General features: G+C 40.0%; 2 protein-coding genes across 4 annotated transcripts in view; both read right to left on the bottom strand.

The window, feature by feature from the left end:
* FAM162A (family with sequence similarity 162 member A) overlaps nucleotides 1-17,180 on the bottom strand; it is a 569,879-nt gene that overhangs the window by 280,489 nt on the left and 272,210 nt on the right. The gene's annotated exons all lie outside the window — the stretch shown is intronic.
* Nucleotides 13,299-17,180, bottom strand: part of CD86 (CD86 molecule) — a 62,276-nt gene continuing 58,394 nt past the window's right edge. For all 3 annotated transcript variants that reach the window (XM_050781856.1, XM_050781858.1, XM_050781855.1), the window contains exons 6-7: nucleotides 16,336-16,381; nucleotides 13,299-14,994 (exon numbers count right to left, since the gene is read on the bottom strand). In XM_050781856.1, the coding sequence (XP_050637813.1) occupies nucleotides 14,898-14,994; nucleotides 16,336-16,381 (143 nt within the window). In that variant the 3' untranslated portion in view covers nucleotides 13,299-14,897. The remainder of the gene's footprint in view (nucleotides 14,995-16,335; nucleotides 16,382-17,180) is intronic.

Raw genomic sequence — 17,180 nt, forward strand, 5'->3', positions numbered from 1 at the left:
ATTCAGCAACACATCAAAAGCTTATCCACCATGATCAAGTGGGCTTCATCCCTGGGATGCAAGGCTGGTTCAACATTCGCAAATCAATAAACATAATCCAGCATATAAACAGAACCAAAGACAAGAACCACATGATTATCTCAATAGATGCAGAAAAGGCTTTTGACAAAATTCAACAGCCCTTCATGCTAAAAACGCTCAATAAATTCGGTATTGATGGAACGTACCTCAAAATAATAAGAGCTATCTATGACAAACCCACAGCCAATATCATACTGAACGGGCAAAAACTGGAAAAATTCCCTTTGAAAACTGGCACAAGACAGGGATGCCCTCTCTCACCACTCCTATTCAACATAGTGTTGGAAGTTCTGGCTAGGGCAATTAGGCAAGAGAAAGAAATCAAGGGTATTCAGTTAGGAAAAGAAGAAGTCAAATTGTCCCTGTTTGCAGATGACATGATTGTATATTTAGAAAACCCCATCATCTCAGTCCAAAATCTCCTTAAGCTGATAAGCAACTTCAGCAAAGTCTCAGGATACAAAATTAATGTGCAAAAATCACAAGCATTCTTATACACCAGTTACAGATAAACAGAGAGCCAAATCAGGAATGAACTTCCATTCACAATTGCTTCAAAGAGAATAAAATACCTAGGAATCCAACTTACAAGGGATGTAAAGGACCTCTTCAAGGAGAACTACAAACCACTGCTCAGTGAAATAAAAGAGGACACAAACAAATGGAAGAACATACCATGCTCATGGATAGGAAGAATCAATATCGTGAAAATGGCCATACTGCCCAAGGTAATTTATAGATTCAATGCCATCCCCATCAAGCTACCAATGAGTTTCTTCACAGAATTGGAAAAAAACTGCTTTAAAGTTCATATGGAACCAAAAAAGAGCCCGCATCTCCAAGACAATCCTAAGTCAAAAGAACAAAGCTGGAGGCATCACGCTACCTGACTTCAAACTATACTACAAGGCTACAGTAACCAAAACAGCATGGTACTGGTACCAAAACAGAGATATAGACCAATGGAACAGAACAGAGTCCTCAGAAATAATACCACACATCTACAGCCATCTGATCTTTGACAAACCTGAGAAAAACAAGAAATGGGGAAAGGATTCCCTATTTAATAAATGGTGCTGGGAAAATTGGCTAGCCATAAGTAGAAAGCTGAAACTGGATCCTTTCCTTACTCCTTATATGAAAATTAATTCAAGATGGATTAGAGACTTAAATGTTAGACCTAATACCATAAAAATCCTAGAGGAAAACCTAGGTAGTACCTTTCAGGACATAGTGGGCAAAGACTTCATGTCTAAAACACCAAAAGCAACAGCAGCAAAAACCAAAATTGACAAATGGGATCTCATTAAACTAAAGAGCTTCTGCACAGCAAAAGAAACTACCATCAGAGTGAACAGGCAACCTACAGAATGGGAGAAAATTTTTGCAATCTACTCATCTGACAAAGGGCTAATATCCAGAACCTACAAAGAACTCCAACAAATTTACAAGAAAAAAACAAACAACCCCATCAAAAAGTGGGCAAAGGATATGAACAGACATTTCTCAAAAGAAGACATTCATACAGCCAACAGACACATGAAAAAATGCTCATCATCACTGGCCATCAGAGAAATGCAAATCAAAACCACAATGAGATACCATCTCACACCAGTTAGAATGGCGATCATTAAAAAGTCAGGAAACAACAGGTGCTGGAGAGGATGTGGAGAAATAGGAACACTTTTACACTGTTGGTGGGATTGTAAACTAGTTCAACCATTATGGAAAACAGTATGGCGATTCCTCAAGGATCTAGAACTAGATGTACCATATGACCCAGCCATCCCATTACTGGGTATATACCCAAAGGATTATAAATTATGCTGCTATAAAGACACATGCACACGTATGTTTATTGCGGCACTATTCACAATAGCAAAGACTTGGAATCAACCCAAATGTCCATCAGTGACAGATTGGATTAAGAAAATGTGGCACATATACACCATGGAATACTATGCAGCCATCAAAAAGGATGAGTTTGTGTCCTTTGTAGGGACATGGATGCAGCTGGAAACCATCATTCTTAGCAAACTATCACAAGAACAGAAAACCAAACACCGCATGTTCTCACTCATAGGTGGGAACTGAACAATGAGATCACTTGGACTCAGGAAGGGGAACATCACACACCGGGGCCTATCATGGGGAGGGGGGAGTGGGGAGGGGGGAGGGATTGCATTGGAAGTTATACCTGATGTAAATGACGAGTTGATGGGTGCAGCACACCAACAAGGCACAAGTATACATATGTAACAAACCAGCACATTATGCACATGTACCCTAGAACTTAAAGTATAATAATAATAAATAAATTAAAAAAAAAAAAGAAGAAGATATAAAAATGTTTTTTGTCTTTGCAACTTTACTACATTTTCTTTATTCAGTCCATCATTCATGGGCATCTGGATTAATTCCATGTCTTTGGTAATTGTGAATAGTACTGTCATGAACATATGTGTGCATGTATCTTTATGGTAGAACAATTTGTATTCCTTTGGGTATATAACCAATAACAGGATTGCTGGGTGGAATGGTAGTTCTGTTTTAAGTTCTTTGAGAACTCTCCAGACTGCTTTACACAGCAGCTGAGCTAATTTACACTCCTACCAGCAGTGTATAAGTGTTCCCTTTTCTCTGAAACCTTGCCAGCATCTGTTATTTTTTGGCTTTTTAATAGCAGCCATTATAACTGGTATGAGACGGTATTTCACTGTGGTTTTGATTTGCATTTTCCTAATGATTAGTGATACTGAGCATTTTGTCATATGCTTGTTGGCTACATGTATATCTTCTTTTGAAAACTGTCTGTTAATTAATGTCCTTTTCCCACTTTTAAATGGGGTTGTTTGGTTTTTGCCTGTTGATTTAAGTTCCTTTTAGATTCTGAGTATTAGACCTTTGTCAGATGCATGGTTTGCAAATATTTTCTCCCATTCTGTAGGTTGTCTCTTTTCTGTGTTGATAGTTTCCTTTACTGTGCAGAAGCTTTTTAGTTTAATTAGGACCCACTTACCAGTTTTTGTTTTTGTTGTAATTGCTTTTGGAGTCTTCATCATGAAGTCTTTGCCAGGGACAATGTCCAGAACAGTATTTCCTAGTTTTTTTTTCTAGGGTTTTATAGTTTTATGTTTTACATTTAAATCTTTAATCCATCTTGAGTTGATTTTTGTATATGGTGAAATGCAGGAGTCCAGTTTCAATCTTCTGCATATGGCTAACCAGCTATCCTAGCACCATTTATTGAATAGAGAATCCTTTCCTATTGTTTGTTAATGTTGATTTTGTCAAATATCAGATGGTTGTAGCTGTGTGGCTTTATTTCTGGGTTCTCTTACCTGTTCCATTGGTCTATGTATCTGTTTTTGTAACAGTACCATCCTGTTTGGGTTATGATAGCCTTGTAGTATAGTTTGAAGTCAGGTAATGAGATGCCTCTGGCCTTGTTCTTTTTGCTTAGGATCACTTTGGCTATTTGGCCTCCTTTCTGATTCTGAAGTAGGAGGCAGGACTGGACTCTGGGCTCAGACATCAGACCAAATTGAGGACTAGCTCAGTTGAGAAATGCCCCAGGGATGGGGCACAAGCAGTTTTCCATAAGACATGCCCACCAGTGTGTTGTGTCAGCTTACAATTTCCATGGCAACACCTGCAAGTTACTGCCCCTTTTCATGGCAGCAACCTGACAACCCAGAAGTTACCACTCGTTCTAGAAATTTCTGCATAATCCACCCCTTAATTTGCATGTAATTAAAAGTAGATATGACTGCAGAACTGCCTTTGAGCTGCTGCTCTCAGCACACTGCATATGGGGTAGCCCTGCTCTGCAGGAGCAGTCACAGAGCTGTAACACTGCCACCTCAGTAAAGTTGTTTTCTTCCACCAACCACTCACTTTTTTTTTTTTTTTTTTGAGACGGAGTCTAGCTCTGTCACCCAGGCTGAAGTGCAGTGGTGCCATCTCAGCTCACTGCAAGCTCCGCCTCCCGGGTTCACGCCATTCTGCTTCCTCAGCCTCCCAAGTAGCTGGAACTACAGGCACCCGCCACCACACCCGGCTAATTTTTTGTATTTTTAGTAGAGACTGGGTTTCACCATAGCCAGGATGGTTTTGATCTCCTGACCTCGTGATTCTCCCGACTCGGCCTCCCAAAGTGCTGGGATTACAGGTGTGAGCCACCAACTCACTTTTGAATTCTTTCCTGAGCAAAGCCAAGGACTCTCCCAGGATAAGCCCCAATTTGAGGCTCGTCTGCCTTGCATGAATACCATCTGAATTTTAGAATAGATGTTTCTAATTCTGTGAAAAATGCCATTGGTTGTTTGATAAGAATAGCATTGAATCTGTAAATTGCTTTCGGTAGCATGGCCATTTTAACAATATTAATTCTTCCTATCTATGAGCATGTGATATATTTCCATTTGTTTGTGTCTTCTCTGATTTCTTTCAGCAGTATTTTGTAATTCTCATTGTAGAGATTGTTCACTTCCCTGGTTTAGCTGTATGTTCTTTTTGTGGCAGTTGTGAATGGGATTGCATTCTTGAGTTGTCTCTTAGGTAGGATGTTATTGCTATATAAAAATGTTACTTTGTACCCTGGATACATTGATTCTGTATCCTGAAATCTTGCTGAAGTTGTTTATCAGATCCAGAGCCTTTCGGAAGAGACTATGGGGTTTTCTAGGTATAGGATCATAGCATCTGAGTGTTTCTAATGCCTAAGACCCTGATGATCAAGAGTTTTCTTATATCATACCTGTATTTCCTGCTGCAAATAAACTACTCCTAATAAGTTCTCGATATAAGTAATTTCTCAGGGAGAATGAAAACTCTTAAAATTCTCATTGCTATGCCATCTTGTTTCTTTAAGTCTTCTACAATATATTTTTTTCCCAGCTAAAACATTTTAAACCCTGAGAACAGTCACACACGTTAATATGCATGGCTGGTTTGGACACAGGAACAAGATTTATTGTTTTTTTTAAAAAGGATTCCTTCCTTTTCTTTTCTTTTTAAATTGATAACAGGAGTCTCAAAAATACTCCAAGACTGTAACTCCAAGAGAGTTCAACAAACACATTGAAAATTGGAGGAAAACTAGTAAATGTGTTTTTTTTTTTTTTTTTTTTTTAAAGGGTAAAGGAATTTATTTGATTGGATGGGTTGACTTTTTGAAACAAAAAGTGGAATAGACTTGTTTTTCCATCAAGTGGACACAGCTCAACTGTTCTTACAGAGGTTGAGGCCTGAAGCCTGGGGGCAAATACTTGATGTGTGTAGTTAAAAAGTGGCAGATAGACTGGTGGAAACAGCATGTAACTAGTTTGTGTCGCCAGTTAGCATTGTAACTATACCCTAACATGTTCTAATAATAAGCTTCAGGTATATGTTCTGGGTTGCAAAATATGAATTTAAGAAAATGTTTTAATTATTTGGCAGTTAGTGATCAGAAAGCAATCAGCTCCTGCTTCTTGCTCCATGCTCTGTGCCTCTGGTCTCTCATACCAGAAATTAGCCCCTACCTCACCCCTGTGCTGGGTCTATGCTAAAGAAAAGGGTCTTTTCAACCTGGTGACTAAATAAAAAACTGTGATTTCTAATACTATTTCCAATCTGCTAGCTGTGCCTGGGCTATCCAACTTTTCCAACATTATATTTTAGGATTTCTTTTTCCCCATATCATTTGAGTGCCGAATGCTCTTGTGGTCCATCTCCAATAAAGCAGCCCCTGTTAGTTTCTATTTCCCTCTGATTTGAGTTTACTTTTGTTATGGAGTCTACCTTGCCCTGCTCCTGGTCTAATAAGCTTGGGTACCAGGATCTAATCTAGAAATTTCAGGAGGCTTCTGCTAATTCAACTCCTTAGAATTGCCAAACTTGTTGAGGTTAACTGTGTCTGTTTCCTAATGGTTTCCCTCCCTCCAATTTGCACAGCCCTCCCCGATACAAACCATCCTCTACACGGCTGCTCCTCAAGACAAGGGCTTTCCAAAATCTTGACTGGGAGCCTTTGGTCCTTTTTATTCTCAGCTTAACTGCTTAGAATTTCATGTTATATTTAGAAGGAATGAGCTTCCTGTTATCTTCACAAAGAAGTAGATACTATTGATTGTCTGGAAATAATCTTGAGAAAGGAAAGATAAAGGAGGTCCCAGGAACTTGACTTTGGTCTCAGAAGGTAAAGATGGAAAAGTTCCACATGTATAAGGTGAGACCATGAATCATCTCAGTCCCTAAGTTGAGATCCTGAGAATGGGACTTCATGTGAGGCTGATGCACGAGGAGTTGTAGGAGCATTTCTGGCTTTCAGCAGGGTGTTTGGAAGACTTCTGGTGTGTTATATGAAAGAATCCAAGCCCACACCTGTTAATCCATGTACAGCCCAAGCTATAGCTCCTCCTACATCAGCCTCACGTGAAGTTGCCATCCTCCCACTACTAATGCTCACTCACCATCCTCAAGCCCACCCTGTTGAAACAAGCTACCCAATTGCTTATTTGTTGTGGCTGTTTGATTTTTCTTTCTTTTCCTTTTTTAAACAGTATAATCCTCATCTTTTGGATTGCCCTTGATCCTGTAAGGCAGGTAGATATTAACCCTATTTTACAAATAAGAAAACTGAAAATCAGAGAGATTAAGTAATTAAGGCAAGGTCACACAGTCAAGTGTAGTGGTGTCAAGTCTATCTGACCTGAAGTCCACAATCTTCCTTCATTATGCTCTGTTGACACATTTTCCAGCTCTTCCAGTTAACAGGAAGGTTAGGGGGGCACAGTGGGGTGGGAAGAACCCTGGACTGAGAAATCAGGAACCTGAGTTCTAGTCATGGCTCTCTTTGGTGCTGGGTGAATTACTCCCTTCTCTGCCCTCATCTGCCACATACAATGGGAAGGTTCTCCTCATTGCTTTCTGAATTTCTTCCATTTCTAATAGACTGTTAGGACAATTTGTGACTTTTTACTCTGTACTTGGTATATTTAGGAAACTGAGTTCACAATGTTTAATCTCAGAGTCAATGTTATAATTTGACCATGGGAATAGAAACCACTTTGCCACATGCTACAAGTAGTGTTGATCTGGCATTACTGCAAGTGAGGACCACTTTCTGAAATAAGTTCATGTATATTTTTGAAAGGCTTCACAATAAAGTCATTTAAAAAGTTCTGAGTGCTCAAATGTTTGTCAAGTTACACTTGTTTATAAAAAAAAAGTGCTTCATTGTGTTTGTGATGTGTGGATAGGAAACATAAGTTGTGCCAGGATGGAACTTAGTTTTCTCTGAAGACATCATTAGTAGACACGGTATCTGTGGTTCCCCCAAACGTATGATTCTGATTTAGACCCTACATGTGTAGGGTCCTACAAATACTGAGATATGTTCCTTTTTCCTCATCCACTAAAGATAATTTATTAATCACTGTAATTGAAAGTGTAGATTAACAGGAAATAGTTTGAGAAGTGGGGAATCTTATGTGCTTCTTTATAAGATATAAAAACTAGTGATTCTGATCTCTTTTCTATTTCCTTCATGATCCATACCTTTTATCCTTTGTGCTTGTTAATGCACTGTTTACAAGAAAATAATTTCTTAAGAAATGTATAAGGGACAGAGAGAATGGTTTACATAATGAGAAGCATTTTTTTACATACTATCAAACTTAAAGCATAGCAAGATTCAGAAATTTTGACATAAACACGCATTTCTCTTTTTTTATTCTACTTCACCTTTTCCAACACTCCACACATTCTTGTGCATGCCAGCGTTGTTTTCTGTTTCCTGTCTCTCCAGATCGTGCTTCCCAACTCTTGTGATACCTGGCCCCTATCTTCCAGGAGAGCCAAGGATAGTTTGACTTCTTTTAAGTTCTAAAAGTATACGATTTCATGAAATGAGAGGTTTGGCTTAGTTAACAAGGATGCCTGCTAAAATAAAGGGGTAGATACATGGAGCACCTTTACCTTCTGTGGCTTCCTATTGGTTGGAAAGAGCTGGTCTGGTGTAAATGCTCTGAAATAATAAGTCCAGGAGGTAGAGATGGGTAGGGGGATGATTACCCTGGATGGTGAGAGGCAGCTTTTTTAGGAACTAAACCTAAACCAAATCACACTTAGGGTGAGAAACCAAAGGCAGAACAGTGGGGAAACCTAAGAAACAACCCAATTCATGCCCCAGAATTCTCAGAAGCCTCTGGAACTGGCAGGACTGGTAATCCATTGAGGGCAAAAGTTGAGGGAATGATGAGGGCCAAAATAAGGGGCATTGTAAAAGTTCTTTGAGCAGCAGTTGGAGTTGCACTCCCTTTTCCCACTCAACACCACTGGGCAACTTCCCTCTTTCCACCCCAGCAGAAGTTTGGAATCTTGTTCTCTGGAGAGGATAAAGCAGAGAGCTTGAATAGAGAGACGTCTCACACATTTGAGGATAGGGCTGTCATACTAAAAACACATGGAGTAAGTAAATTTATGCATACTGAATAAGGAATGCAGAGGTTCCATTACTACTCATATCCACCCCTCTTCTCTCACTTGGCTCCCAAAATACCAGCAGCTATACCTCCACCTTCCATGCAAGATACTGAAATTACCAGCTCAAAAAAGAAGACCTAAAAATGATTTCCTAAAAATGTCTTGCTCCAGATCCCTCTACCATGAAGCTAAAATGGACAAACCCATCCATAAACTCAGATCTTCCAAATTTTTAGTTTTTCACTCTTAATCATGAACAGACAATCAAGGATCATCAGACAGCTGGGGACTACTTTAACATGGATAATATAGATCAAAACAAACAAACAGGAAGAAATAACTTGGAATATAAAATTTTGAAAAACAAACAACCTAATTGTTAATATCCTAAGAGAGTTAAGAAATAATATTTCAACCATTAGGAACAGGTTCCTTGCAAAAAGAAACATTCAGAAAACAAAAAAGAACTCTGAAAATAAAACATGATAGCAGAAGTAAAAAATACAACAGAAAGGCTGGAAGATAAACTTGAGAAAATCTGTAGGAAATGGAACAGAAAACAAAATATGGACAACAGGAGAGAAAATAAGAAAATAGGAGGATCAGTCTGGGAGATTCAACATTCAGGAATCTGACATTCTAAAATGAGAGACTAGTGAAATAGAGGGGAAAAAATAATCAATGAAATAATTCAGGAAAATTTTCCTGGAGGGAAGGGCATGAGTTTCCAGAAGAAAAGTCCGTTTGAGTGTTAATCACAATGGACAAACAGGCATTTCATGACAAAATCTTAGAACACTAAGCAGATTCTAAAAGCTTTCATGTAAAAAGATAAGGAGTCAGAATATTTGTAGATTTCTCAAGAGCAACACTGGAAACTGGACAATGAAAATAATTTCCAATCCAAATTTTTATACAAAGGAAAATTATTATTAATAGTTAAGCAGGAAGGTAAGATAAAGACATTTTCAGACACATAAAATTTCATTAAATATATTTCCCACAGATCCTTTCTCAGAAAGCTACTGGAGCAAGCTACTGAAGGATATGCACCACCAAAGTGAGGGGGTAAATCAAGAAAGACAACTATATAGACATAGGAATTGGGAGATCCCTTCAGGGTAACTGTTGCTTACCAGACCTAGGGTGTAACTTGTTCAGATTGGAGCAGGTTTGAAACTTTATGTCTAAGGACAGTGAAGGATTCTGCATCTGTAAGTATCTTTTCTTCTGAAGTGAGCAGGTAGACATAGTAAAATCCAATGGAATCTCACTTTTATTATAAGATCCACAATAATGCTAGAATGTTGGTGAGAATGAAAACTTATACATACAGATGTATGTTTTTAATATGAAGGATTACACTGAAAACTGATGTCAATCATCCTAGCAAGAGTATTCTGATTTCTTTAGACTGTGGTGTAAATTAAAACCAAATCTGCCTGAATAAGGGGAATATGTGCATGTGTGTGTACACACACTTATAATATAGGCATAGTGTGACTACGAATGGATACCCAGGAAGCTGGAGATCAAAGTTGTGTGGCTAGGGAAAGGGAATGTGAGGGAGACCTTCTTTTCACTATTTACCTTCTTGTTTCCCTTGGCATGTTAGACAGAATGCAGGGTAAGAGAGACAGGAGACTGGGATCAGTTGGGAAGTGACTGTCATGTTCTTGGTATGAATAAATAAGGTCCTGAATGAGAAAAGAAGAGGTGGATGTGAAAGTGGGAGGATGCTTTCCGGGCCTGGTGATGACTGATAACAGAATGAGACAGGAGGGAAGGAGTGAGCAGTGGGTGCTGAGGGAAAGGTTGAATGCAGTCATCAGAGATGACTCTTTGCTTTCAAGCCTAGGTTAATGTATTTATTAGTTCCTTCTCACACTGCTAACAAAGACACACCCAAAACTGGCTAATTTATAAAGGAAGGAGGTTTAATTGACTCACAGTTCAGCAGGGCTGATGAGGCCTCAGGAAACTTACAATCATGGTGGAACGGGAAGCAAACATATCCTCTTTCACAGGATGATAGGAAGCAGAAGTGCCAAGCAAAAGGCAGAAAAGCTTCTTATAAAACCATCACATCTCATGAGAACTCACTCACTGTCATGAGAACAGCAGCATGGGGGTAACTGCCCACACGATTCAATTACCTCCCACTGGGTCCCTCCCACAACACATGGAGATTATGGGAACTACAATTCAAGATGAGATTTGGGTGGGGACACAGCCAAACCATATAATTTCACCCCTGGCTCCTCCCAAATCTCATGTCCTTACATTTCGAAACATGCCTTTCCAACAGTCCTCCAAAGTCTTAACTCATTCCAGCATTAACCCAAAAGTCCAAGTCCCAAAGTCTCATCTGAGACAAGGCAAGTACCTTCTGCCTATGAGCCTGTAAAATCAAAAGAAAGTTAGTAACTTCCTATATACAATGGGCATACAGGCATTGGGTAAATACACCCATTCCAAATGGGAGAAATTCGCCAAAACAAAGGGGCTACAGGCCCCATGCAAGTCCAAAATCCAGTGGGGCAGTGAAATCTTAAAGCTCCAAAATTTTCTCCTTTGACTCCATCTCTCATATCCAGGTCATGCTGATGCAAGAAGTGGGCTCCCATGGCCTTGGGCAGCTCAGCCCCTGTGGCTTTGCAGGGTACAGCCCCCTCCTGGCTTCCTTCATGGGCTGGCATTGAGTTTTGGTGACTTTTCCAGGTGCATGGTGCAAGCTGTTGGTGGACCTACAATTCTGGGGTCTGGATGATGGTGGCCCTCTTCTCATAGCTCCACTAGGCAGTGCCCCAGTGGGGACTCTGTGTGGGAGGTCCAACCCCACATTTCCCTTCTGCACTGCCCTTGCAGAGGTTCTCCATGAGAGCCCTACCACTGCAGCAAACTTTGGCCTGGACATCCAGGTGTTCCCATACATCCTCTGAAATCTATGGCAAGGTTCCCAAACCTCAATTCTTGACTTGCAGGCTCACTGTGCTGAAGCTGCCAAAATTCGGGGCTTGCACCCTCTGAAGGCATGACCTGAACTGCATCTTGGCCTCTTTTAGCCATGGCTGGGATGCAGGGCACCAAGTACTGAAACTGCACAAAGCAGCAATGCCTTGGGCCTGGCCCAGGAAACCATTTTTCCCTCCTAAGCCTCTTGGCCTGTGATGAGAAGGGCTGCTGTGAAGACTTCTGACATGCCCTGGAGACATTTTCCCATTGTCTTGGCAATTAGCATTTGGCTCTTTGTTACTTATGCAAATCTCTGCAGCTGGCTTGAATTTCTCCTCAGAAAATTGGTTTTCTTTTCTATCATATCGTCAGGCTCCAAAATTTTCCAAACTTTTAAACATAAGTTCCAATTCCCAACCATATTTTTGGGAATACATAAAACTGAGTGCTTTTAACAGCACAGAAGTTACATGTTGAATGCTTTGCTGCTTAGAAATTTCTTCTGCCAGATACCCTAAATCATCTCTCTCAAGTTCAAAGTTCCACAAATCTCTAGGGCAGGGACAAAATGCTACTAATGTCTTTGCTAAAACATAGCAAGAGTCACCTTTATTCCAGTTCCCAGCAAGTTCCTCTTCTCTATCTGAGACCACCTCAGCCTGTATTTCATTGTCCATATTACTATCAGCATTTCAACAAGTCTCTAGGACGTTCCAAACTTTCCCACATCTTCCTGTCTTCTTCTGAGCCCTCCAAACTCTTCCAACCTCTGCCTGTTACTGAGCTCTGCCACTTACAAAGTTAACAGTGTTGGGTAAATTACTCTGACTCATCTCTGTGTTTAGATTTTCTCATCAGCATAATGGGCATAATATTCCATTACCTATGTCACAGGGTCATTGTGAGGATTAAACAGGATAATGAGTTTAAAGGTTTAGATGAGCGACTGGTATATGGTAAATGTGAAATAACGTTAGCTAGTACTATTCTGCCTAATGACCTCTTTCCACCTCCTTTTTCTTTCCCCTAGTCTTAGAATACAGTAGTTTAGCGAATTTAATATACGAAGGAGGGATGTTCTCACCATAGGGCATGTTAATATTTCATTCAATCTTTAAACAGATATGTTTTGAGAGAAGAAAAAAGAATTCTGAAAAGAATACATGATAGCAGAAATAAAAATACAACAGAAGTTAGAAGATGAAGTTGAGGAAATCTTTAAGAAATAGAACAAAAGACAAAAAGATGGACAATAGGATAGACAACTATCTTAGGTACCTGGGATCCATTGGTGAGAAATTAAACACATTCCTGCCCTCACAGAGTCTAGGTCATTTTCTTTTGTCCAGAATTTTCCTGGCTCCTCTCACATGCTGTATGTATATATGCACTTATTTTATAATCATGGTGTTTTCAAGGAATATTTTTACATTAAACTTTTGTTTAGTGTACATATAAGCATATAATTTAAAAGTTACACATTACAGGTTACAAACTCAAAAGTAAGCTTCCCTTCCTTATTCCAGATTTCTTAGTTGTCCTCAAAAACAACCATTCTTACTTGATTTTTTTCTGACTCATTACTGAGATAAACATATAGAAGTATACAAGCCTCCTTTCTCAAATAATGGTAGTGGAAAGAGAGGAGGAGAAGATATAGCATGCGTCAGAGGCTTCTAGCCATACAGATGTAAAGAGAAAGGAAGTACATTCAGAGGACAGAGTGGGGAATATCAGACCACAAGGGTTGAGTAGTACTCTTGAAGCCAAAGCAGAAAATGTAGACTTTTAAATGAATGTAACAAGCATTTATTAAAAACTGTGCTGCACAAAACATGTTAGAAATTAGCCAGGTGCTAGGAGTCTAATCAAGGCAGGGGCAGGGTACACACACGGGAATATTACATGGACAAGCTTATCTAGCATGGCAGTCTACAACCCTTGAAGGTTGTTTACATAAAACAAAGGAACATTTTTTGTGGCTCAGGCCCCCCCAGAGTTCTCTTTAGGTTTGGACAGAGACTGCCGCATCCCTTACTGATCCCACCTTAGAGCCAGGTTTCCAAAGTCGTTTCTCCCGGTATATCCGTCTCTGTATGCAATTTTCCTCTGGTTGCCTTGAGCAAAAACAATCATCCAACTCAAATTTGCTAGCTCTGTGCTGGGCCAGCCCATGTTCCTGTAGGACATCTGTAGGCTAAGTAAGCCCCTGGGTGATCTCCATCTTGGTCTTCCTAATTCCATTGCAGCTCTTCCTCTCTCAGCCAGGAGTGGAAAGTCCTAAGCCTCCTTCCATTCATCCCATTATCAAGATGATGGCTCTCCCTCCCCAGCTATGCTTCCAGGAAGATGACATCCCAATAACTTGGGTATCACCAAAACCCCTCCCTGAATACCAGGGAAACTGCTGTCTATCTTAAGTCCATTTGGACAGACTGTTCATCTGTTGCTTGTTTCAAGACTTGTTGATGGGGTGGACAGACCAGACATTTCATGTATTTCTGTGGATCAAGATCTCACTTTTTTTCTCTCTCTCTTTTGAGTATTGTGATCTGTTTTGGTTCTTTCACAGCTTCCCCAGGCCATCTCACTGGTCAGTTCTTCAAGAGAAACAGGGTTCACAAGCTCCAGCACTTCCCTGTTTATTCAGTTCTCTCCACTAGGGCTTGTTGGGCAGGGCAAGCCTCCTCAGTATTAGCCAACAGCCCAGATAGAAGTGGCTCCAGGTTCTGTCTCTGCCTCTCCTAATTTCCCCAAATTTAGATTGGTCTGCTTATTGTTGCCTGTACCCTAGGCCACCATTTTCCTTACTGACCCTGACAGAGGGATGAGAACTCCTTAGCAGGGGTAGACTTTTCTCTAGAGCGTAGTAATCACACTATTACAGTACATAGATCTCCATGTTTCAAAATATTAACAACATAAGGTCTTAAATACATAACTCCCACCAAGACTGAGGAGGTAGTTGTTTAGTCACAGGTACACAAGATTCAGTGGGGCACCAGCTTAGAAATCTGGGCAGATAAAAGGCAGTTTTCCAGAAATTGAGAGTTCTATTTAAAAAAATACAATCTATGAAATTAAGAGAAGAATCTGATCTGGAGGAGGTATTGGTCCTAAATTTTATTTCCGGGTCATGAACCATTAAGCTGGGCTTGGCCCATAACTGTGCTCTGAAGTGAAAAGAAGCAATAAGAGAATTATTCTGCTCTTGGCATACTGAGCAGAGCTGGAGTTACAGAGAGGCTATTCCACTTAGGGGGAGTCCTGGAGCCCCCTTATTACTGATGGTAATGTCTTTTTGCCTTCTGGAAGAAATAAAAAAGGTTGCCCAGAAACTTACAAAGGAAAGGGTAGAAAGAATGAATACTTGTATGGGCTTTACTCTTTAATTAAAAACGTGTATCACTTTTGTCGCATGAAGGTGTCTTCAAACTTTTAAAAACACATTGGGCTTCATCAGATCTTTCAGGTACATTAATTTTTTCTCTGGAAAAAATAGAAGAAAAGATTAGGTGATATTTCACAGTTGAGCTACTTTCTTTTTCTAGATTTCAATGATAGGGCACAATAGAGGTTGCCATTGGAACAGCAATGAGGAGAAACGAACTATTGAAGAGAAAGGTGGAGAAGGCAAGAGAAAATAACCATGGTCTACACTGTTGTCTATGCATCAACAACTACTGTTTATTTCTGCCTGGCCCTTCCCATGCCCTCTGCTGATTCTCTGCTGCCTGCCCTCTTCAGGCTCTTCCAGACCATTTCTGAAACTGAATCTGACAGGGTAGGCAGGATTTCAGCACCCTTTCTCATTGTCCAGGGGTGCCCGGAATTATTAGTCTTGTTGCTAGAATCACAGTGGCTGGTATATCTGGATTAGTGCTGGGCTCTCTTGGTTGTCTGTGCACCCTGGGGGTTATGACCCTGTCTCTGAAACCAGGCTTGTGACTAAGGGTTGCTTTGATCCTATGGGTATGCAGTCAGAGTCTTAATATTCCTGAGAGCTTAATTTCTCAGGAGGGCTAGAGTTACAGACTATCTTTCACATTGTGAAAGGACTGATCACCAAGAACTTTTATGTATTCATCATGCATCAATCATTCTTTCAATAAGCATTTATTGAGAACCTGCTATATGCCAGGCACCATGCTAAGTGCTAGCAGCACAATGATGAGCTTAACTGGTATGGTCTCTGCTCTTCATAGAATTTAGTTTAGTCTAGTTTATAGAGTTTAATAAGATAATTACACAAATATTTAAGCATAATCTGGTGTTATTAAGAAAAAGCCAAGGGATCCACATGACACTGTAACAAGTGGACATTTTCTAGTTTGGGAAACAGTTTTTAAGAAAGTGTTGCTTGAGGCAAGATCTGAAGAATGAGGTAAAGAAGTAGCAGACGAACATCTAAACAGGGTCATAGCAAATACTAAGATGCTCAGGCTGAAGCAAACATATTATCATTCCCCACTTCTTCATTTTTTCATTCCACGCATGTAGGATGCCCACTAATCTAGGCACTGTGCTAGGTACTGGGGTTACTGTGGCAGACAAGATGCAGCCCAGGTTCACCACCTCTGAAATCTTTGGTATTGACTTTTGCTTGACCATGACGGAGCTTGTCATGCTTTCTGGGCATTGTGCATTGGATACCCTGTCATCCATTAACAGGTTATTTTCTTCTAGGTCTTAACTAGTCTTATTTTCCTCTCCCTCTCTATTAGTTCAGGTTTGTTGAGGTCTCAACATGCCTTAGGCATAAGCCTATTCAAATAACAGGCACTCTGGGGATTATACCTCTCTCATCAATGTCTCAGGGTCAGGATTTACCTTTTTTTGGTCTGTTCACTCTCTTCCCTCTCCATTGTGTTGGTTCCTGAAAGACACCAAGACCAATCTTCAAAAATGTATTCCTCATAGATACCAAAAGAAGGAAAGTTTGAAAAGGCTTCAAAGTTCTGGGACTCAGAGAGAAATTGTTGTGACTTTTTATATGGAAGAGACAGTTACTTAAATGATGCAATTTCAGGGGCATTGGGAAGAAGTTTCTTGCATTCAAAAAGTATATGCCTTCCCTTGCTCACTGTACCTTAAATTGTAACACTGGAAATATATTTTTCGCTTATAGCTCTATCCTGGCTAACCAAAAAATACCATTGGAAGGGGTAATATATTTAGTTTTAGCAATCATTTTGCGATTGGAAGAGTTTCTAATCCTTTTCTGAAAGCAAGGTTTAGAAGGAGGAGGAAAAGAAGTCTTGAAGATGTTGTTGCCTAAATGGACTAGCCAGATGGTGCTAAGAATATTATACAATGTTGCACGGACAAGCCCAAGTGGGAAATTTCTAGCCAGCTAGACCTCACAAAGCCTGAGTTGCTATTGATAGGGACTTGATACTGACACAACTTGGGATGTAAACTTCTCTAGGCTGACTGTTGTGATGATGCTATTGTCCCACTTAAAGCCCAACAGGTTGCTAACCTGAGTGTCCATGGAGGTATTTATAGACCACAAGAATCCATTCAACAATACCTCTGTTGGTTTTATGATTCTGTCTTTACGAAATAGAGTATTCTTGAACACTTCCTGTCATTGGAAGTTCTCTTTTATGTGTGTATGTGTGTATTTAAAAACAATCAGCTTTTATGAGGCCATAAAGTCAGAAGAATGATAT

This window comes from Macaca thibetana, chromosome 2 (assembly GCF_024542745.1).
Source record: "Macaca thibetana thibetana isolate TM-01 chromosome 2, ASM2454274v1, whole genome shotgun sequence".
NCBI lineage: Eukaryota > Metazoa > Chordata > Mammalia > Primates > Cercopithecidae > Macaca > Macaca thibetana.